Source organism: Salvia hispanica, chromosome 1, assembly GCF_029641045.1.
Source record: "Salvia hispanica isolate PSC_SH4W2 chromosome 1, Shi_PSC_v1, whole genome shotgun sequence".
Taxonomy (NCBI): Eukaryota; Viridiplantae; Streptophyta; class Magnoliopsida; order Lamiales; family Lamiaceae; genus Salvia; species Salvia hispanica.
Window position 1 is genome coordinate 35,618,977 of NC_142692.1, and position 24,178 is coordinate 35,643,154.

At 33.8% G+C, this 24,178-nt stretch overlaps 2 protein-coding genes and 1 pseudogene across 2 annotated transcripts; all 3 read left to right on the forward strand.

Annotated features, from left to right (window-relative positions):
* Positions 1 to 1,823: 1,823 nt before the first annotated feature.
* LOC125222186 (cytochrome P450 94A2 pseudogene) lies at positions 1,824 to 3,478 on the forward strand (annotated as a pseudogene).
* An 8,631-nt stretch (positions 3,479 to 12,109) lies between these two features.
* On the forward strand, positions 12,110 to 12,706 carry LOC148933688 (proteinase inhibitor-like). Its single transcript, XM_089062373.1, has 2 exons — positions 12,110 to 12,230; positions 12,321 to 12,706. Exons 1-2 carry the CDS (start codon positions 12,215 to 12,217, stop codon positions 12,512 to 12,514), a joined length of 210 nt encoding a protein of 69 aa, XP_088918499.1. The 5' UTR covers positions 12,110 to 12,214; the 3' UTR covers positions 12,515 to 12,706.
* Positions 12,707 to 20,599: 7,893 nt separating this feature from the next.
* Positions 20,600 to 21,082, forward strand: LOC148933689 (proteinase inhibitor-like). Its single transcript, XM_089059817.1, has 2 exons — positions 20,600 to 20,711; positions 20,802 to 21,082. Exons 1-2 carry the CDS (start codon positions 20,696 to 20,698, stop codon positions 21,023 to 21,025), a joined length of 240 nt encoding a protein of 79 aa, XP_088915943.1. The 5' UTR covers positions 20,600 to 20,695; the 3' UTR covers positions 21,026 to 21,082.
* Positions 21,083 to 24,178: the final 3,096 nt, after the last annotated feature.

Genomic DNA, 24,178 nt, shown 5'->3' on the forward strand with positions numbered 1-24,178 from the left:
GTTGATACACCGTGTAATTGACTCAAACTCTAAATACCGAATTTAATACTCCCTTCACATCCGCCAAACCTGACACATTTTGCCATTTTTGGACGCACGGAGGGAGTACTAATTTTTGTTATTAAAACTCAAATCTTAAAATTGATATTACTACTATATTTAAGTTTTTCTTGATAATATTATTTTTTTTAGAGATCATCTTAAAATTGATACTCGTTATCTTTTAACCTAACGTAGCTATAAAAAAAGTTTTATAAAAATAAATATAGACAGTAAATTGATAGAACTTCAGAAGTCAACAATCTAGATATATATGGAGTGGTCAGTTGTCACATTAAATAGAGCTACAGTAGATGATCAAATATTTCAAGCCCCCGACCAATAATTAATTGCATGCATGATTTATCTTATACTATGAATATTTATATTGTTATAGATAGTGATACATGTCTCATTTTTCACTACAGTATATTTTTTAAATGAACAAATGTGTTGTGACAGTGAGACACGCCTCATTTTTCATATATTGCGACGGCAAATTTATGAGAAATTAGTATTCACACAGTTACACTGAGTAAAACAAAAATGGAGAACTGAATATTTTATAAAGAAATAAATATACGACACAAACAAATGTAAAAGGTTTGACTTGTTCTTGTTTTGTTGAGACAAATTGTTGATGCTAATAAACGTGCCTTCATCTTTACGGCGGAGAGCAGCCGCAGTTACGATCGATCACGGAAACTAATGTCGACATGTCTTCAAAAGAATTTTCAAATTTGTACTCCCTCCCCTGATAATTTTTCCCTTTTTTTCATTTCGGTTCATTCCATATAATTTGTCTTATTTCACTTTTTTTACCATTTTTGGTAGTGGATTTCATACTCCACTAACTCATTCATACTCACATTTTATTATAAAACTAATATATAAAAGTAGAACCCACATCCCACGAACCTTTTCAACTAACTTTTCATTATATTTCTTAAAATCACCCGGTCAAAGTGAGACGAATTATCTGGGACGGAGGAAATAATTTTTTATTGCAATAATAGTATGCATTTGTAGTGTCCATGATAATAGTAGGGAGTGAATTAATGTCAATACATAGTACTGCCTATATCACATTAGGAATACAAGTTATAGTAGTACTCCATATATTACTAGCTAATTAAATACTCCCTTTTGTATATTTCTCATTTGTCCCACACAATTAAATTTTTGGTGAAATTTGTCATTTAATCATAATTTTGGATAACTTCTAAATAAATTTAGCATTGTTCCATAGTATAATGGTAGGTTTCAAATGATCATTATTTGTAATTGATGAAGATTGATGATGAAAAATACAAAAATCACCACACATTTCATCAAAATTTTAACTATATAAGACAGGGTAGTGATAAACTACAAACTCTATATATTGTACAAACTCCAAATTTTTCAATACAACGACAACACACAATGTCAATAAAATGTCAACACAATTTTAATACAATGTCAACCGTTGTCACTGTGTTGATATTTTCTGTTAATGTTATTTTGTCATCTGTTGACATTTTCTAACTGTTCATATCATAGTTTGGACTTTGGAATTTGTACAATATATAGAGTTTGCATTTGATTATATTCCCTATAACACAATTGAGAAATACTACTATATAAAAGTTGTGATTTAATTAGGTAATTAATTATAAAAGCTATGAGATTCACCCAAAAGTTAATTTATGAGAATTTAACCAAAATGTGGATGTAAATAAACATGCAGAAATGTGAGTAGAATTGTAGCATGGTTCACTACTATAAATATAGAGTAATCCCAAAACATTCACATGCAATATTCAAAACAATGGATCTCCAATCCTCAGCACTAGGCTACTTCATCTTCTTCTCCATTTCCCTCCTTTTCCCTCTCCTCATTCTCTTCCTCCTCAAAAACCCTAGCCACCACTCCACCGCCACCGCCCCGGCCTACCCCCTCCTCGGCTCCATCCTCACCATCTGGCGGAACAAGCAGCGGCGCGTGCAGTGGATCTCCGACATGATCCTCTCCACTCCGACGCTCACCTTCACCCTCCACCGCCCCCTCGGCTACCGCCAGCTCTTCACCGCCAACGCCGCCAACGTCCAGCACCTCCTCAAAAACCACTTCTACAACTACCCCAAGGGCGCCGCCTTCCGCTCCACCCTCCGCGACTTCCTCGGCGACGGCATCTTCAACGCCGACGCCGACAATTGGAAGTTCCAGCGCCAGCTCTCCAGCCACCAATTCAACACCAAATCTCTCCGCCGATTCGTCGAGACCGTCGTCGATCAGGAATTATCCGATCGCTTGGTTCCGGTCCTCCGCGGCGCAGTTTCCAGCGCCGCCGCCCTAGATCTGCAGGATGTTCTCCAGAGATTCGCGTTTGACAATATCTGCCGGATCGCGTTCGGATACGATCCGGCGTATCTGCTGCCGTCGTTGCCGGAGGTTGAATTCGCGGTGGTGTTCGATTCCGCGCTCAATTTGATCAGCGAGAGGTTCAATTCCAACATTCCTTTCCTCTGGAAGATCAATCGCGCCCTAGGTTTGGGGAAGGAGAAGCAGCTAAGGGGGAAAATCGATGAGGTTCGTGAATTCGCGAAGAAAATCATGAGGGAGAAGGAATCAGAGCTATCGACGCTTGAATCGGAGGATTTGCTCTCTAGCTTTCTCAGATCTGGTCAATCCGACGAGGAATTCGTGGTCGACGTCGTGATCTGCTTCATCCTCGCCGGGAGAGATACCACGTCAGCTGCGCTGACGTGGTTCTTCTGGCTGCTGTCGAGCCACCCGGAGGTGGAGGCGGAGATCCTCCGTGAGATTAATCAGGTGAAGGACTCTGACATCAGCGGCGCGTATGATGAGGTTAAGAGCATGGTCTACACGCACGCGGCGATATCGGAGGCGATGAGGCTGTACCCGCCGGTGCCGGTGAGCACGAAATCGGCGCTGAACGACGACGTTTTGCCGGATGGAACGGCAGTGAGGAAGGGGACGAGGATAAGCTACCATCCGTACGCGATGGGGAGGGTGGAGGAGGTGTGGGGGGCGGATTGGGCGGAGTTCCGGCCGCGGCGGTGGCTGGAGGAGGCGGAGGGGGAGGGGCGGTGGAGGTTCGTGGGCCGGGATCCGTACACGTATCCGGTGTTTCAGGCGGGGCCGAGGATTTGCTTGGGGAAGGATATGGCGTATCTGCAGATGAAGCGGGTGGTGGCCGGGATTCTGCGGCGGTTCACGGTGGTGCCGGCGGAGGAAGGGTTTTCGCCGGTGTATGTGTCGGATTTTACGTCGAAGATGAAAGGGGGGTTTATGGTGAGGGTAAGAGATAGGGTTAGGTCTTGATATTATTATGGGAATTAATGATTCCAACAACTTTTCAATCATTGAAGCTTAGTATGAATTTGTAGCAAGTGTGTGACAATCTATATATAGATATGTGTGTGATTCTGTTGAGTAACGTGGCACTCTTGACTTATCAAATTTATTATGATTGCATTATATTATGGAGAAAAATAGAATATAGTAAAGATATAAGATTTCTATTACTAGGGTTAGTCACTTAGAGCATTGGTTAACGGGTGGGGGCGCGACCGATATCGGTGTAGACGTTGGAGGCCGCACTTGTCGAGCGGTCTAGTGCATCCAGACCGTGCATTGCAACATGTTATACCGCATCAGACGGGTACGGGCGGGGGTGGGGGTGGGGTGAGAGGGTTCGTGAGGGGATACGTGTAATTTTTTTTGTTCCCCCAAAATTTATCTATGAAAACATACACATTCACTTTCAATTTTATTCTAAATCGTATGATCATCTTAATTTTTCTAATTTTTTTGTTACAAATGGTTTCCAGCGATCTCGATTTCAATCTCGAACTCGACGTGCAAAAAGAGGTCAACCTTCTATATAACATGACATTTCACTTATGAAATTTGTTATGAATACATTACCACATATAGAAAATGGCATGAAGATTATAAGAGATTTAAGTTGAAAGCGATCAAGACTCTAGAAAATTGCTTTAGATTTCTTCTTTCTATTAGTAGGATTAGAAGTGGCTGGATATGTTGGATTAAGTTTGTCTTGATTAATTAATTAATTAAGTACTACGAGTGTACGACAGTCATTTTCGTTCAATGACATGGGGATTTAATTGATCATTAATTATGTCTTGTCTTGATTTAGTGGAAGTATTTTTAATCTTAGCACGAGTGTACATCAAATTATGATATTCAATCCTCCCATTTTTCAATGTTCTACCAATTGATTATTATATACTCCTAATATTAAATTTGAAGAAAATTATGGGAAGCAAGATTCGAAAAATAAAATAAAATAATAAAAAGGGAAAAAGAAAGAGATTGAAACCACTTACCGAACCTACAGTCATATAGAAAACCTAACGCTAATTAAGTTCTATGCAATAGATAGGGGTCCAAATAAGAGATAGAGCAATATAATGCCAAACAAACTCAAAAGTCAAAGTATAATGCCACAATTTCAAACCATAATTTTGACTATATATTTATAATTAATTCCAAATATGTATCATTGATTTCATTTCTATGAATAAATTCAAAGTTTTTTGGTACTTCTAAATATTAGTAGTATCTATGATTTCAATGTAGTATCTATCTACACGCGTTGAATAAAGTAGTGGAGAATGGACCACGGCATTTGATCAGTCTTCTACCGTTTAGTAGTGACTGTTGGGGTGAGGGATTTGTCCTCTGGTTATCAACAAGGGGATACTTTAGGAAATAGTAAAGAAAAATGTGGTGGAAACTATGTATCCTCTCTTGTTTAATAGTATAGTTTGTTATCTATTTATGTGAATGAAAATTGATTGTTTTGATTTGAGAAATAGTATTAGTTAGAGTATAAGAGAATTTTATACTCCTACTAGTTTCATTGCAACTTTGATGGGACATGGTTGAGTTTTTTAAAACTTTTTTAGTATGAATTTCTCGTTTAATATTCGCAACTTTTGCGGGGGTGGGGGAATTACGAGCTTAATATTATATCCAGACTTAAGACTACAATAAATAGTGAGTTAAAGTTAAAAGTTCCGATCTTAGCTAGATATGGGCCGGCCCGGTTACAAAATTCCAGCAAACATATCTTAGCTTGATGTGGGCCGGCCCGGTTACATTGCCAAAACAAACATTCACATAGATTATAAAAAAATGTTTATTATATAAATTGAAGATATAATAAAATAAAAGAGAGAATAAAAAAGAGAGAAAAAAGTTAAAGAAAAAATAAAATAGGAAATTGTGTGAATTATTACTACTATATATGAAAATAACTCAACTATGATGCAACTTTCCAAAATAGAAAAATAACTCAATTATGGTGGAACGGAATGAGTATTTATAGTATACTAATATTCAATGCAAGTGTGTATATATACAAGATTTTATTTTAATTCATATATCATACTCCCTCCATCCACCATTAGGAATCTTATTGACTTTACCACACCCGTTTTATAAAAATGATATAAAGTTATAAATTGTAACCATATTTATCCTTTTTATTACAAAGTTATGCTAAATAAAGGAGTGGTTACATTACATGTAAAGTGTGGTGGTAATAAATTACAAGGTCTTTTTTTTTCTATTAAATAAGCTTTACTAATACTATCTATCTTATTTTGTGAAAATACTAGTAATAAGATCTTTGGCGTGTATATTTAGTGTTTTTGCTTCAAATGAAGATTAAATAACTTTTACGTTTAAAAAAAGACGGAATTCACTAAAAAAACAATTTCTACGTAAATTTGACAAATTACCGACAGATTTGTTAGTCTATAATTTATCAACGCGGATAACGGTTTAGTCCATCAATAGATTTACTAACGAAATTATTGAAAGAATTCATGGATTTAAGACAAGGCTGGTGGCTACAGCCATGCTAAAATATAAACATAAATACTAGGAAAGGATCGAAGAGTTTCTGATATGAGAAGATATGAATAATTTATTAATATTTTGCAGAAAGTGATCAAATACATTACATGAATACACATATATACTATTCCAACTGCTGCCACACTCTTCATCCATAACTATTTTAACTGTTACACATCTTCGTCCATTACTTTTCTAACTGCCAACTCCTTCGTGACAGCAAGTCGTCAAACAATTATTACCGACACATTATCAACGTAAATGGCTGTAAGAAAATTTATTGATCGCACTGTTAGCAACCACCAATAAATGTCTTATTTTGCTATTTTGTCGGTCCACCAATAATGTCTCATTTATTTTTTATTTTTGGTAATAAATCTCGCATCCATTAATTTTATTTAACTCACATTCTACTATAAAAGTGAGACTTATCTCCCACTAATCTTTTTCCATCAACTTTCATCTACATTTCTTAAAACTTATTTCTTAAAACTTATGTGAAATGTGGACTTGTATAATCGTGGACGCAACGAGTATTTTTTTCTATCATCCCACATAAGGCCCATAATCAATCAGTATATTAAACTCAACCTAACCAAAGTATAAACTCTCTCTCTCAGTCTTAAACTCAAACCACTCTAAAACATTACTTAATCGAGATTACAAGAGAAATAATAGATAATTGAAAGGATAAGTTTTTTTCATGTAAATGGCATCCGAGTTCATGAATATGCAACTAATAGTTAAATCTCCTAATTAATACTACGATATATAAGAGAGATGGCAAATACTAACAAATCTCTTATTGTAAAAACTAAAATTGAGAGATGTCAAATACTAACAAATCTCTTTATTTTTTAAATTTGTTTGGATTTGTTCTAGACTTTGTACTCCTTTACACGTCGTTTTTTAAATGATTCGAGTCAATCATTTTATCGAAGAAAAACGGTTGGCACAATTGATAATGTTTGGCACGATAGCGGATTAATAAATTTTAGTTTCATATTGATGCATTTTAACTAATTACATTCTAATAAGAGGTTAATAATCTATAGTTGCAAAATACTAGTACTAAATTCTCTCTAATTAATCATTAACAAATACTCCACTTAATATGTAATTCATTTACTTGAGCATGTGGATTTCTTTTAATGGATATAATTAATAATATAGTCTTACTTCCTTCTGGAGGAAAAAGATAACGTGGCTCTTAATCTTAATTACGAGATTTTTAAAGCGGATGATTATATTATTTTACACGCAGGTTGCACAAATTATAAAAGTATAATTAGAAAAGGATTTAACACCGAATTAATTAATACAAAATAAGTAAAATTAGTCAACTACATAAGCGCGCGGGTGATTATTTTATTTTACACGATAGGTTGCACAAATTATAAAAGTATAATTAGAAAAGGATTTAACACCGAATCAATTAATAGAAAATAATAAAATTAGTCAAATACATGGGAACATTTTTATATAAATATGGTGCCAATCTACAATCATCAACCATCAATCATCAACCATCAATCAATTTGTTAGTAGATACTATGGCAGGATGTTCAGGCAAGAACCACATCTTCTGTATTCATTTCTTTTCATTACACATGAGTGTGATCCGTTGTTGACTTTTCTTAAGTTGTTTACTTGTTAATTCATCAATGCAATATATTAAAAGTATCAACACAATGATACTGAAATGTCAACATAAATTTAAGAAGATATTTTAATATATTATGTTGACATTGATATTTAAATGTCAACACAGTTTATTAAAATGTCAACACAAATATGTGTTGACATTTTTAACGCACCCCACATTACATATGTGTATATATATATATGCTATGATATAAAGTTTTACCACGCAATTTTATAGGGAAGAGTTCATGGCCGGAGTTGGTGGGGGTATTAGGCCAAGTCGCGGCAGTGACTATTGAGATCGAAAATCCGGGAGTGGATGCGGTCATTGAAGTAGATGGATCTTCCGTTTCTACAGAATTCCGATGCAACCGTGTCCGGATTTTGGTCGATGATGGTACACCACTTGGAATAGTCAGTCGTATTCCCACCATTGGTTAAGTTAAAAGTATTTATCTATGAAATTCATCTTTTTCTGTTAAAAAGTGTGGTTGAAATGCTGGTCTTTATATTTTGACGGAATGTCCAATAAATAAATTGTTACCGTCTTGTTTTGTTAAAATACTTTTTTTTTGTAAATTTGATGTTTTTGGCTTCAATTAATAATTCTGTTAAATTTGATGCAAATAAGGGTATTAAATATAAGTTCAATCTCAACTCAAACACTCACTTTCGAATCACATGTAATTATAACTTGAATATGAGATTATATGATAAATAGAATTTCTATACATATATATTGGATAAGCAATAAGCTTTCTCTTTGGCCTAAACATCTGAAAAATCTGGTGCAATAAAAAGTAAAAAAAATGCAAATATGAAGTAAAAACAAGCCACGATAACTTATTGGGATTAAAATCGATTTGACAACTAATTAACCCTCTTATTATAAAAATTAAACAATATATTTACATTGAGTAAAAAATTAAACAATATACATTGATTAAATTAGTTGCAGTTGCCATTAAATCTTATCCCAAATTGTCTGGTTTCAGACATTATTGTTTCAAATTATTTGTGGCAAAATATTTTGTAGAAGAATCCTTTTCTTCTGAACCAACATGGATATAAATGAAAAGACTAAAGATTAATTTTGATTCTAAACATATGACCAAAATACGAATTTGGTATAAAATATTCACTTTTTTTAAAAACAGGTTCATAACAAAATGTCGACGAAATAGTCATTTTTTTGACGGTTCCTAATCGAAAATTCGGCGCATTCTTTGAAAAATTTCATACTTTTGGCCCTACAAAGTGGGAACAAATACACACTGGAGATTTCACATAAAGGTGTGTTTGTTGAATTGGGACTGCATTTGTATACATCTTTCTCTTATTCCCCACTTGTAGTAGTTCTATTATGCTTCGAAGTTTCGGGTTTACGAATGTTGAATTTGACTGATGTGCGTGCAGGCTTATAGGCAGTGGCGGATCCAGACTTTTTGAATTGAGGGTGCGAATTATATAGAAAAAAATACAGTTCTATAGTATTAAATAATATTAAAAATAATATAAATGAAAAATAATGTTCAAGTTTATCATCACATAATCATAAAAATTTGCAAACTATCAAATATCTAAAAAACTGTCGGAAAATTGAATATTTTGAATTCACGCCAGATATTAAAACATTAACTAAAATCTGCATAAAATAGAATAATAAAAAAGAAATAACATTAAAAAAAAACTACGTAAAACCTAAATAGAATAATAGAAACTAAAATATGCAAACACACGTGATGAGGAGGAGCTAGCTACCTAAGTACTATCGAAAAAAAAATATTAAAAAAGAAGTAATATTTAAAAGCTACCTAAAATTTGCATAAAATAGAATAAAAAAAAGAAATAAAATTAGAAAGACTACTTAAAACCTTAATAGAATAATAGAGACAAAATATGGAAACCCACGTGATGAGGAGGAAGAATAATAGAAACAAAATACGCACCATGAATCCATGATGAGGAGGAATCGAACTCGGATCTATTTTGTGAGAATTGGCTTAACTATCGCTAGGCTACGAACACTAATTGTGAAATTTGTCTCAAATATATAGTAAGGGGAGAATTATTTGGGGTACACTCGTGCCCCTTGCTCCCAGCTGGATCCGCCAATGCTAGCATAGGGCTTGTTGGTATTTAATCATATAAAGTGAACACGAGTATTCCCACGTAATCAAGCCCATTTCTTGGTATATCTAATAAAGGCGTGTTCACTACGTTAGAATTGGCCAATTCTTGAAATTATGATTGTTCACTTTATACTGATTAATTGATGGGAGCCTGCTAATTGGGGGTTGGCCCACACTGTTGAAAGTAATTGAGCAAGGATTGAAATATTGCCAAATAAGAGATAGAGTAATTAAGGCCAAACAAAATCAAAATTCAAATATAATGCCGAACAAACTCAAAAGTCAAAATATAATGCCACAATTTCAAACCATAATTTTGACTCTATATTTATAAATTCCAAATATGTATCATCGATTTCATTTCTAAGAATTAAGTCAAAGTTTTTTGGCACTTCTAAGTAAATCGTAGTAGCACCTATAATTTCAATGTAGTATCCTATCTACACGCGCTGAATAAAGTAATGGAGCACGACATTTGATCAGTCTCCTACCGCTTAATAGTGACTGCTGGGGTGACAGATTTTCTTCTGATTATCGAAAATGTGGAAACTATGTATTCTCTCTTGTTTAAATAGTTTGTTGTATCTTTGTGAGTGAAAATTGATTGTTTTGATTTGAGAAATAGTATTAGTATAAGATAATTTTATACTCCTATTATACTAGTTTTATTGCAACTTTGATGGGGCACGGTTGAGTTTTTTAAAAACTTTGTAGGAGTATGAATTTCTCGTTGATATTCGCAACTTTGCGGTGTGAAATTGGATCTTAGCTAGATATGGGCCGGCCCAGTTACACAATTCCAGCAAACTTATCTTGTGGGCCGGCCCAATTACATTGCCTAAACACACATTTCACAGTTAGTTTATAGTATTAGAGCATCCACAATGGCAATAGGTCAGCCACTTTTTCTCCCTGCCACGTCATCAGCACTAAAACTCCACCAGCCACATCATCATTTTAATCAAATAGGCTAGCCTAAGGCCAGCCACAGGCTAGCCACAATAAAAATAATTCAAAAACAACTACATTTACGGAATTAAATTTACGATAAATTACGGAATTAAATTTACGAGACATATACGGAAAAATTCATTCATTTCATTTAAATAAAAAAAGGTACATAGATAAAAGAAAAGTACATACTTAAAAAAAAAACCGGGCTTCCAAACACGAGCCCCGCCTCTCTCTACTCCTCATCGCCGGAGTCTGAGATCCGCTCGTCGCCGGACTGAACTCGTTGTTATTGTCCATCGCTCGATATTGCTCTTGTACAAAAATTTAGAGAGAGAGAAAACTCGTTAAAACAAGTGGTGCAAATGAAAATGAAACTAAAATCGCGTATATATAGTGTTTCAAAAATTTTCAAAAAATAAAAATAAAAAATTACGCTGGCTGATCGCTCGCCGATCGCTCGCCTGCAATGGCGGTCAGCGCATCGGCGAGCGCTCGCAAATCAGCGTGCGCTCGCCTATTTTCTCGCCGAAAAGGCGCTGACCGATTCCAATGGTTCGGCTAGCCGACCGGCTAGCGACGCGAATCGGCTAGCCGGTGCGCTAGCCGCCATTGTGGATGCTCTTAGCACTCCCTCTTTTTTATCAACACGTAGATTATAAAAAATATTTATTATATTAAATGAATATATAATAAAATAAGAGAGATAATAAAAAAGAGAGAATAAAGTAAAAGAAAAATAAAGTAGGAAAGATAAACTATGTTAATTATTATTATTATTATCATAAATGAAAATAACTCAACTATGATGAAACTTTTTAAAATAGAAAAATAACTCAACTATGGTGGAACGGAAGGGGGATTACAGTATACTACTAATATCCAATGCAAGTGTGTATATATTCTTACAATCACAAGATTTTATTTTAATTCACACCTAATCTGCATTCACAAGATTTTTATTCTTACATTTGTGTTATTTGTAGGCTTTGAACCCAAATCTGCATTCATTTAGCCAAAAAATTAAAAATGTATGTATCATAATTAATTGCAGTGTAAGAACTAAAAATGATTCTCATATTAGTACAATAAGAAGAGTTCTCGTTTAAACATGTTCTCATATGATAAGGTTGGTGTGTCACCATAAATCGACAAGGTTGACACAATTATTATTATTATTATTATTATTATTATTATTATTATTATTATTATTATTATACTATAAACATAGAGTTAACACTTGTTAACACGACTATTAACACGTGATAGTAGATAATCAAAAGTAAATTAAGAAGGTTACATTAATTTATTTTTAGAAAATTGAGGGTTGCATTAATTTCAAAGAAGAGAAAAAAAAAGGATTGAAATCACCGACAATTAAAAGATAGAGTTAGGCCAAATTATTCATCATTCAACAAAATCGGCTCATTTTTTCAAACTTCATGACGTCCAATTTCTCTCTTTCTCCCCCTATAAATATAATGCCAAATTAGGATAATCAAATATCCACTTCTTGAATTTGAAATCAGTCAATCGATACATATAGAAGATCATGTCAAGCTGTCCAGGCAAGAACCACCTTATCTTTACATATGTTTTCATTACATATTACTACTACTCTATAGTATTATAAAGTGTTATTATGATTGTATGAATAGGGAAGACTTCGTGGCCGGAGTTGGTGGGGAAGGACGGAGATGACGCGGCGGCGGTTGTTGAGAAGGAGAATAGGAACGTGAATGCGATAGTTCTAAAAGATGGAACTCCTGTCACTAGGGATTTCCGCTGCGACCGTGTCTGGGTTTGGGTCAACAATCACGGACGCGTCGTTCGTGCTCCCACCGTTGGTTAAGTTACGAGTACTTGTATAGCTTTTAAAGTGTGTAACCATATTTATCCTTTATATTATAAAGTTATGTCGAATAAAGGGATGGTTATGATATAAAGTTTGGTAGGGATAATATATTTGAAGGAATTTCCATTGAATAATTTGTAGCACTATCTTATTTTGTGAAAATACTTAGTTATATCTTGTGTGTGTAAAGATGGTGTTTTAGGCTTCACAAATATAGATATAATAACTTTATTAACTTTTCTTTACCCTCTAAAAGGAAGGAATTCATAATGGCAGTACATTTACCAACGTATTACTGGTCCGTCTGCATTTCACCGACGAACTTACCATCACCATTATTGATAGACATGTCCGTCAGAAATGTTACTGACGAATTCAAACCATCGTTAATTTTAGTAATTTATTTTGCCCGTAATTTTAATTTCATATTTTTCTATAAGCCCCCAAAAAAGCCCATTATCATATTCCAAATACATTTAACTTGAATCGTTATTAGATGGGATATGAGTAATAGATTAATAGATAGAATAAATTTTTAGGAATCCATAAATTTGTTAGTATGATTCATGTAATTAAATGGCATCCGAGCTCATATTAGATCGGATATGAGTAATAGATTAATAGATAGAATAAATTTGTAGGAATCCATAAATTTGTTAGTATGATTCATTTTTAATGTAGGAGGTTATTAGTTTCATAGACTAATAGATAGAATAATTTTTTAGGAATCCATAAATTTGTTAGTATGATTCATGTAATTAAATGGCATCCGAGCTCATGAATATGAAATTAATAACCTCCTACATCAAAAATGATGCAATTTTTATACTTAATTCGTCCCAATATAGTTGAAGCGTTTCTTTTGAATATAAGAGATTAAGAAATTTTTTGGTTAATTATAAGTTTTGCGGTGACATTAGGTTTCTATTGCTTTGAACTGAGTTGTTTTGGTCACGCTTACCGTTTTTTCGGTTGAGCCTTTTGATTAAAAAAAATTGTTTTATATGAAATAAATCAAGGTAGAAGAAAATATACGAAAGAAAAAGAATTCTTGGTTCTTAATTAATTATGAGATTTTCAAATAGTCATGATTTAATATTTAGTATCTAAAAATTCATAAAATTATTTTCTATTTGATCGATTAATTATATTACCAGATGTTAATAGCTCATTGATTGGGTAGTCATATTATCAAAGCGCAGTGCAGTCCTCAACTTATTTTTAATGTTATTTTTATGTCTCTATATTTCTTAAAATAAGCTAAAGTCAAGAAGGTTGCATTAATTTTTTCTATAACGTGAAGGTTGCACGTGCAATAATTTGTTCTGTATCTGTTCTAGAGTTTGTACTGCTTATAATAGCCGTATTTTAAATGATTTGAATCTTTGATTTTATCGAAGAAAAACGGTTGGCAATAAATTTTAGTTTCATATTGATGCATTTTAATTAATTCTATAATATATATAGGGAATTTCTTTTAATTTCCTTCTAGAAAGAAAAAGATAACGTATTGCATTATTTTATTTTACACGAAGGTTGCTAATTATAAAAATATGATAGAACATCGAATCAATTAATAGAAAATAGTCAACTAATATAAATATGGTGGTATTATACAATCATGAATCATCTCAATCCACTCGGATCTAAATCAATCAATCAATTCGTAGTAGCTATGTCAAGATGCCCAGCACTCGCAGGCAAGAACCACATCTCTCTCCATCTCTTTCCGGATATACAATCATGAACCATATGTTATGTATATACTCCTTCCGTCCCGGATAATCTGGGTCACTTTGAGTAGGCACGAGTTTCAAGAATTATATTGAAAAGTGGGTTGGAAAAAATTAGTATTCCCTCCGTCCCATAAAAGTTGAGACACAACTTTTGGGCACGGAGATTAAGAATTTATATTAAATAAATAAGAGAGATGAAAAAAGTAGGAAAGATAAGAGAGAGTAAAGTAAATGATGGAATAAAGTAAGAGTGATTAGATGTTTTGTCTTTTGTTAAAAAAGGAAATGACTCAACTTTGTTAGGACGGACTAAAAAGGAATACAACTCAACTTTTATGGGACGGAGGGAGTAGAATGTAAGTCCTACCTTTATATTAGTTTTATATTCACTCCGTCCCTGAAAATTTGTCACCTATTTCATTTTTCGTCCGTCTCTAAAAATTTATCACATTTCACTTTTACCATTTTTTGTAGTGGACCATACATTCCACTAACTCTTTTACACTCACATTTTATTATAAAACTAATATATAAAAGTAGGACCCACATGCCACCAACTTTTTCAACTCACTTTCTATTACATTTCTTAAAACTGATCAAATGGTGACGAATTATTAGGGACGGAGGGAGTAATAAAATGTGAGTAAGAATGAGTTAGGGGAATATGAGGTCCACTACCAAAAATGGTAAAAGTGAAATGAGACAAATTATGTGGGACGGACCGAAATGAAAAATTGGGACGAATTATCTGGGACGGAGGGAGTATTAATTAATGTGTAACAGCCCGCTTTCCTAGGGTACAATAAATGCGGCGACTGCTACCAAACGGACTTAAAGAATTCAACATAGGCTAGGGTTTCATTTAAAGAGTTTTGACCAAGAGTTTAAAAGAACTATCAGAGCATTTAAAACAACAACTTAACCTAGAAGCTTGAATAAGAAAGAGAAAGGGGTATCACAAAATAACGATCAAATTCTCTAGAGTACGACATAATATTTAAGATAAAATCACAAGAAAAGTCTAAGGCCTCAAACCGAAGAAAAGATGCAAATATCCAAAAACAAATCCTACAGTGAATCAAAACTCAGCGGAAGACGACCAAGAGAAAGAGCAGCTATGTATGAGGACACAACTACGCTTGGAGTTCAAAATATCCATCTTAATTAGTTATCATGCCCAACACCCACCACCGCTCGTCATCGTTCAACCTGCACATAAGGAAAACACATGCAGGGCTGAGTATTTTGAAATACTCAGTGGGCTCATTGCCAAAACGTTTTATAAGTTATGCCACCCTTACCAAGTGAACTCGAGTTTTAAGCAGTTATAAGAGAATATCACGAGTATCACAAAATATATTTTCAAATAGACTGGCCAGTCAAAATAACTCCCCGTTTTCTCATCAATTTCCACAATCACAATCTTTCCATGGTGCGACGAAAGTGTGGCCACACTTTTCGCCCACGAGACCGGCCGACTAGCAAGGACGGCTCCCGATCCCCTCGTGTACACAGCCTGGTAGGGTTTGCGGCCCGTACTCAGACCCGAATTCGTTTAACATAACCATAGCCCTATAGCCCAATGGAGCGAACTCACAAACTAGGCATCGGGCGCACAATATCACAACAAAAACAGACATAGGCATGGCATAACAGTTAAACCACCCTTATAACACCAATCAATATTTTTGACAAAAATAAAAGAGAGTTTTTAGAGTAAAACCCACCTCGACTGCTTAGATTTCAAGTAGTTTCGCTTTTCCGTTATCCGGCTTCGCAACCAAAGTTTCACCTTTTAATCACATAGGCACATATCACAAATTAGGTTCAACACTACTCTTACTCATGCATGTCTCAAAACTTTTCCCTTTTCCCATAATTATCTTATCATTACTAATCAATCAAGATCATGTTTATCACACAAGTTCCATTCGCATCCCCAATCTGGATCTAACATCGACATATGTCACACAAGAATATTTAGCCATCGAACACACACTACACAACACACACACACACGACACGCACACACACACACGCTACACACATATGTAACATATTCCCATATTCCCTTTATCCCACTTTCACTCAACCAAGATGCATGAGGGTTCAAGAAGACCGATTAATCGGTTAGAAAGAAGAGGAGTCGAAGAAGATGAATATAAAATACCTTATGAGAAAAACGATCGGTAGGAATTAAGTATTAGACTTGGTTCTTCAAGATTCTTAGATCAAACTTCAAATTCTTCTCAAATGTTGAAGGATTATTGAAGAAAAGTTGAAGAAAATTGAGAGAGTAAGGAGAAGAGGGAGGGGGTGTGTACTTAGGGTGGGGGGCGAAAATTTGATGGCTAGGTTTAGGAGTTCCTCTTATTTATAGAGCTCAAAAAGATCTTTAGAATATTTGGTAAGATTTTATTCTCCACAATTAAATAATCAATATTATGGAGTAGGGAAGAAGAAATACCAAAAATAAGCTCTAGGGTTCCAAGGCATGTAGGTTTCGAAAATTAGGCTTTTTAATTAGCCAAGATTTTGTTTTGGTATATTTCACAGAGTAAAATAAAATATTACGGAGCAAAATAAAAATAAGAATTCTCCCAACTAGAGATTGGAATAGGCGTTCCCTATGCCCTTTTAAATAAGGCATGGATCTTTAATATTAACTAGAATAAGATAAGGCAAGATCTCTTGAGGTATGGAAAAATTTGGTAGAATATTTAAATTCTAGGTATGGAAGGAAATCAAATAAGGGATTAACTAAAATAAAATAATTCTTTCCTTCCCACAATAGGTGATTTTCGAAAATCACTAAGGCACAAGGGGGCTCGATTTTTCCTCTTTAAAAAAAATAAGGAAATAATTGGGTCTTGGATTTAATTTGGATAAATATCCCAAGAATTAAATTAAATCCGGAAAAATGGAATTCCCTCTCCAAGGGGTCTAGGGTTCGAAAATTTCAACAATTAGGTGGCTAGTATTTATGGAAATTTTTCTCTAATATTCTCACTCACCCTTAACAAATAATTCACTTCATAAATTAATAAATCACATGCCACATCACAAAATCAATAAGTTTGACTTTTCAAACTTTCAACGCAAACCCTAGACTCAACTCGGCCATAGCATCACATGCAATAAATGCATTCACGACTCCACGTCATCAATAATAAATTCTAGGGCTCTAAAATTAGGGTTCGGAAATTCGGGATGTTACATAATGTGTAGTCCATATTATAGGGAAGACTTCATGACCAGAGTTGTTGGGGGAGAAAGGCGAGGACGCAGCGGACACGGTTCAGATGGAGAATCCGGATGTAGATGCGGAGATTATTACAGTTGCACCCGTATCATGGTTTGACAATGATGATTTTAGTTGCAACCGTGTTAGGGTTTGGGTCAACTATGCTGGAATCGTTGTTAGTGCTCCCAAGGTTAGTTAAGTTAAACTACTTATATACAAAATTCATCATTTTCTATCGTAAACTTTTGTTGAATTAAGTGTTGGATATCATGATGTAATGTAATGTGTTGGTCTACGACTCTCCAATACTATCTTGTTTTGTTCAAATACTTGGTGGAGTATCTTCTTTAATATATAAATTTGATGTAATCACAACTCAAACACTGTTATAGATGTGATCAATCTAATTGCTAACTATAATTAATTTAAAATTATAGAATTTTAGAAATCTCGTGGTATATAAGTTGCTATGTGTAATTTCGTTTTTTAATTTTTATTATTAAAAAGATAATAGCAACTATCAAATTTAGGGTTTAGGAACACAATGTCAATATAATGTATCAACACAAAGGCATAACAATGTCAACACAATTTCATATTGATATTATACAAGCATTATATTGATGTTCTCCGTATTATGTAAGTTGTATTGACATAAAACTGCTTCTTCGAAAATATGAAAATTCAAGACTTTTATTTAAATTTGGACTTCAAACATATGCATGTAGGATCTCGTTGGAATCCTTATAAAATTATCTTTTATTTGAGATGTGTTGTTTAAAAAAATAATTTAAATTGAGATAGTTATAAGCATTTAAAATTTTAAGATATTTTTTAAAAATTAGTTATAACTAATTTTTTGTTAATTAACATATAAACACATTTTTTTTTTCAATGTATTGATACTCGGAGTTGAATGATCCTAGCAATTGATTTTAACATCTAATACCTATTAATTGTAGTTAGCAATATAACACCATCCCTACAATATCTATACATTAAATTAGCAATTACATTAAATTAGCAATTACTACTATAAGCTATGTTTTTACTTTTCTTATTTTGTTTGGCATAAAAATCTGATTTAAACTTACCACTACATTACTAATTACTCGGAATTAATTTGATTCAATAATTTGTTTATTTACTTGAGTAATACAGTATAATTTAACTAGTAATCATATTTATTTTATTCTCACACACACTCTACATTTTTTTATAAGACGAAGATCAGATTTATGTATGTGAATACGAAGGTTGGATGATATTATCTCCACATAAATTCATAACAATCAAATTGAAAATTATAATCCCCTAAATATTACATAAATTTTGTTTGCAATGGTCCCATTTTTGAATTTCATTTTAAACGTGCAATTCTCATTCTCCCGATAAATATGTTGTGAAGTGTGGAATCTACCATCATCAACAATTCATCTACTTCACTCACAAAGAAATCAAGCATGCAATCAATACTAGATTTTCCATCATTCTGTCCAGGCAAGAACAACATTCATTCAATCTACATGATTTTAATTATTTCATATATATGTCTATATATAGCTTGAGATAAAATTAGTTTTTAATTTGATTAAAGTCCAATTTTAGTCTCTTACATTTGCCTTAAAAAAAAATTTGGTCTCATACATTAAGTTTGTGACCTTTTGGTCCATATCATATTGTTTTGGTACATTTTGGTCCCAAACAAGGTCACAAACTTAATGTATGGGATTCGAAAAGAATTTTATAAAAAATGTACTGCACTAAAATTGGACTTTAGTCCTAGATTATAATTAAGTTACTAAGTTATGCTATTAATGTATTGCTATAAAAGCCCGATAAAGAAATCGTACTTTATTTTTATTTTTGTTCGCTGCTGCGTACAGACACTTCAAGTTTTCGGAAATATTCGCCACACATTTATTAGAATCTGTATTTTATGTGTGTAATATAACTTGGTGTTAATAGATCATTAATAAAAAATAATTAGTATTCACATTACTAATTAAATTGCACTGCACACTCTTGTTTTTTATTTTTTTTGAAAGAGGGAAAACTACTTAGAAGTTTGGAAAATGTATGACCACATAAATTCATAACAAGAAAAATTACAAATGATAATCCCCTATATAAAAATAAAATATTTACAATTTCAAACTTCATTTTTTAACAAACCATTCTCACTCCCACTGTCGGTTAAATTATTATTCTATAATAAAGAAACAAATATTGGCAATTAAACGATTTTTATTAAAATTTTTAACTAGAGGAGTTAAGGATAAGATATTAATTTATTTATTTTATTTTAAATTTTTTTAATTACGGTATACTCTTGATTATTTTATTTTTGTGAAATCCTGGAGAATAAGTAGTCACATTACCGAATTAAAGCACACTCTTGATATTTTTATTTTTTGAATTGACACACTCTCGATTTTATTTTTACAAGGATAAGAATCATAAGATCAATTTATCTCCACATAGATTCATAAAAAGATTAAAATTGCAATTGATAGTACAAAAATTGCAATGGTCCTCAACTATAAACGTGCAACCTCTCTCTCTTATCTAAAAAAATCTATATCTTCCATTTCTCTCTATAAATAATATGGTGTGAAGTCTGGGCAAATATACCATCATCAATTATATATTAACCTTAAGCAAGAAGCAAGAATCAAGCATGCAATCAATAGTAGATGACTCAATATGAATCAATATATTCTTACATATACAAGATTTTGTTTTAATTCACACCTACATTCGAAAACAAATACTACATTTGTGTTATTTGTAGGCTTTGATTCTCATATTCTTACAATAAGAAGAGTTCTCGTTTAAACATGTTCTCATATGATAAGGTTGATGTGTTACCATCGATCGACAAGGTTGACACAATTATTATTATACTACAAACATAGAGTTAACACTTGTTTACACGACTATTAACACGTGATAGTAGATTAATCAAAAGTAAATAAGGTTGCATTAATTTATTTTTAGAAAAATGAGGGTTGCATTAATTTCAAAGAAGATAGAGTTAGGCCAAATTATTCACCATTCAACAAAATCGGCTTATTTTTTCAAACTTCATGACGTCCAATCTCTCTCTTCTCTCCCTATAAATATAATGCCAATTTAGGATAATCAAATATCCACTTCTTGAATTTGAAATCAATCAATTGATACATATAGAAGATCATGTCAAGCTGTCCAGGCAAGAACCACCTTATCTTTACATATGTTTTCATTACATATTACTACTACTCTATAGTATTATAAAGTGTTATTTTGATTGTATGAATAGGGAAGACTTCGTGGCCGGAGTTGGTGGGGAAGGACGGAGATGACGCGGCGGCGGTTGTTGAGAAGGAGAATAGGAATGTGAATGCGATAGTTCTAAAAGATGGAACTCCTGTTACTAGGGATTTCCGCTGCGACCGTGTCTGGGTTTGGATCGATGATCATGGACGCGTAGCCGTGCTCCCACCGTTGGTTAAGTTAGGAGTACTGCACTTGTATAAATTTTAGTGTGCAACCATATTTGTCCTTTTTTATTATAAATTATGTTGAATAAATGGTTGGATATGATGTGAAGTGTCACAACCGCCCCGAAATAGGGTTAATAAATGCCGGTGGTCGCGGCTAATGAGACTTTAAGAAAATATAATTTTCTAGGGTTTCAATAAAGAGTTAGACAAATATAATTTTTATTCAAACAATGAGGGAAAATCAGAGTGAATGCTTAAGTTTTAAAACCAGATTCAACAATTATCATAAGTTATAATCCAAGAGTGAAAAATGGGTTCAAACACATAATGGAGAAAAGTGTCATAATTCAGCGGAAGCATTCAAGAGTAAGAGTGACGCCATGTATGAAGACACGACGCCCCTCGAAGTTCAAAATAAATCCAACAATGATTAAGGTTCGATTCAACACCACCCCAAGCTCGTCACCGCTCAACCTGCACATAAGGAAAACACATGCAGGGCTAAGTACTATAAAATACCCAGTGGGCTCATGCCGAAAACAGTTTATCAAAAATATTTATATTTATCATGCCAATTTCAGGTAACCACCAGGGTTTTAGCTTTAGAAATACCGGAGGCACCAAAATATTCCATTGTTCGAAATCGCGATTGCACAACCAATTTTCCCATAGACGTTTACCTTATCTGCTCATACATGACTTGGAATGTGGCCACAAACCAATTCACTAGACCGGCCAACCCGTACGCTAACACGGTCTACCATAGGTGTACAATAATCCAAGTAGGGTTTGCGGCCCTACAAGGACCCGAATTCGATTTAAATAATAATGGCTTTGTCATTTCAGATAGGCACGTTAAAACAAAAAAAAAATATTACGTCATGATAAACATTTTCACATTTCATTCCCATCGATAAATAGTTAGGACCTTGTCCTTATATTAAAAGAAAGCCCACCTCAAGTGCTTAAATCGAAATATATTCTTTCACTTGCACTCATGATTCACTTGCGAGATATCACCTTTAGATTTTAAAATAACACAAAAATCAAGTAATAATAAGATGCATGCAGGCTTCGATTATTTTTATCGAGTAGATTACAAATTTTTCCCAATTAAAAGCTTAAGGATTTCGATCAATTCCAGCCGCTCAACTTGGCAAAGAGTTATCTCAATTAACATGGAAGTCCATAGCCCAAAACAATTACATATACCAACCCAAAACCAAATTAAAATTTGAAGAGCCCAAGTCCTACAAAAGAAAACACCCATTCAAATAAGATGCAAATAATATTTAAAGCATAAACAATTGAGAATGAAATTCCGTTTTCAAAATAAGATACCGTCGGCTCTCTCTCCCAGAATCGCAACACCAAAAGACCAGAAAAAAAAAGTTAGAGCTCCTGATAAGGATCTCCTCCTTATCAATGATCTATAATCACAGATTCTCTCCTCCGTCGCGGATGTATATCCGACGATCAAGATGAAAGAAGTGAAATTGAAAGAGTTGCTGTAACTTGACGAAGAGAAAAATATTAAAGGGTTCTTATCATTGCTTAAAATGAATTAAGATAACAAGTTCCCTATTTATATTAACTAAGGACCCTAGGGTTGATTCGACTCTCTTTTGCATATCGGGAAAGAACCAACGAAGAAAACCCGACATGGAGCTTATAACACGCTCGACTCTCTGAACGGAAAGGAAAATACATAACTAATAACTAACACAATACATAGCTAATGACTAACATAGTCTTGAAAACGTGCAGGCTGCTTTCTTGTGCGCCGAGTACTCGAGCCACGGCTGCAAGTCAGTTCTTCGCCTCTCATCTCTTCCCCTTGTGTCTGATCAGTTGTTGACGAGGAAGGTAGGCTTGTATCAGCTCCAGTTGCTTTCTCCAAATCACCGCTGCAGACTCCGATTCGTCGCTGCGTCGCCTCTCCGGCGGTCTCGACTTCATCCGAAGCAGCCCCGTTTCGATTCTTTGATTTATGTTGTTCAATATGGGATTGGATTTGGGTGGGGAAAGTGTATACCTGCAACAATTTGGGACGGGACGAGTTGCTGTAAACAAAAGAGGTTGTGGCTCGATCCAACTCTCCGCCTTTTCTGTCGGTGGGGGGGTTAGGATTGTGAGGGGGAGAATGATGAACTCTGCCGCCTTGAGGAATTTTGTGATTCAAAAGTGATTTAGGAGAGATTTGTGTAGAGGGGTGATATAGCAGTGTATTGACGTCAAAAGACGTGGGAGGGGAGTAATTTTGGTGTTTGAATTGCTCAATTTATTTGAGATTAATTTAGTCAAATCACGGTAGAGGGGAAGATACCTGCAATGGGATTTATTTGGCGTAGGATTTAATTCATGGGATATTGGCATATAATATTACCAAACTTTCAAAAAGTTGGGTTTTTCCCACCAACTTTAAAATTGACAAATAATATCACGAACTTTACCCCTGGTTTATTTTTTCCCACCAATGAAAAAATTCCCTTAAATAATATTATGATACGAATTTGTTTTCGTACTTTCTCGACAAAAATTTTGAGAGCTTCGAGTTTTTCAATATTTGAAGATAGTTTTTCTTGAAGCACACCCTGTTCTTCAATCTATTAAAATAACATGAATTTTTTCATTGGTGGGAAAAAACAAATCGGAGGTAAAGTTCGTGATATTATTTGCCAATTTTAAAGTTCGTGGGAAAAACCCAACTTTTTGAAAGTTTCGTAATATTACATGCCAGTATCCCTTAATTTATTTGGGCCTCTAACACCTTTTGTATTTTATTTAAATTGTGTAGATCACAAATTATAGTTCACAAGATTGGACTTGAATTATTTATTTATTTTTATCGGATCCATTGCGGAGTTGAGTCCATTAAATATTCCTCACGGAAAGGAATTATCAAAGTTTTTTATTTGATATTACACCATCACCAATTCGAGCAAATAAATTCACCAAGCACCCGTTGTCCAAAAGCCACGTCACACAATCAACGAAGTCGACTTGGTCAACGCACAGTCAAAACCCTAAGTCAAATTAGGTCACAAGAATTGCAAATAATCATTTCACTCGTCATTTAATCCACGGACTTCAAGGCATCAAAAGCATTAAATGGAAAAAATTTAGGGTTCGAAAATTAGGGTTAAAAAAGTGGGGCGTTACATGAAGTGTAGTAGTAATATATTTGAAGGAT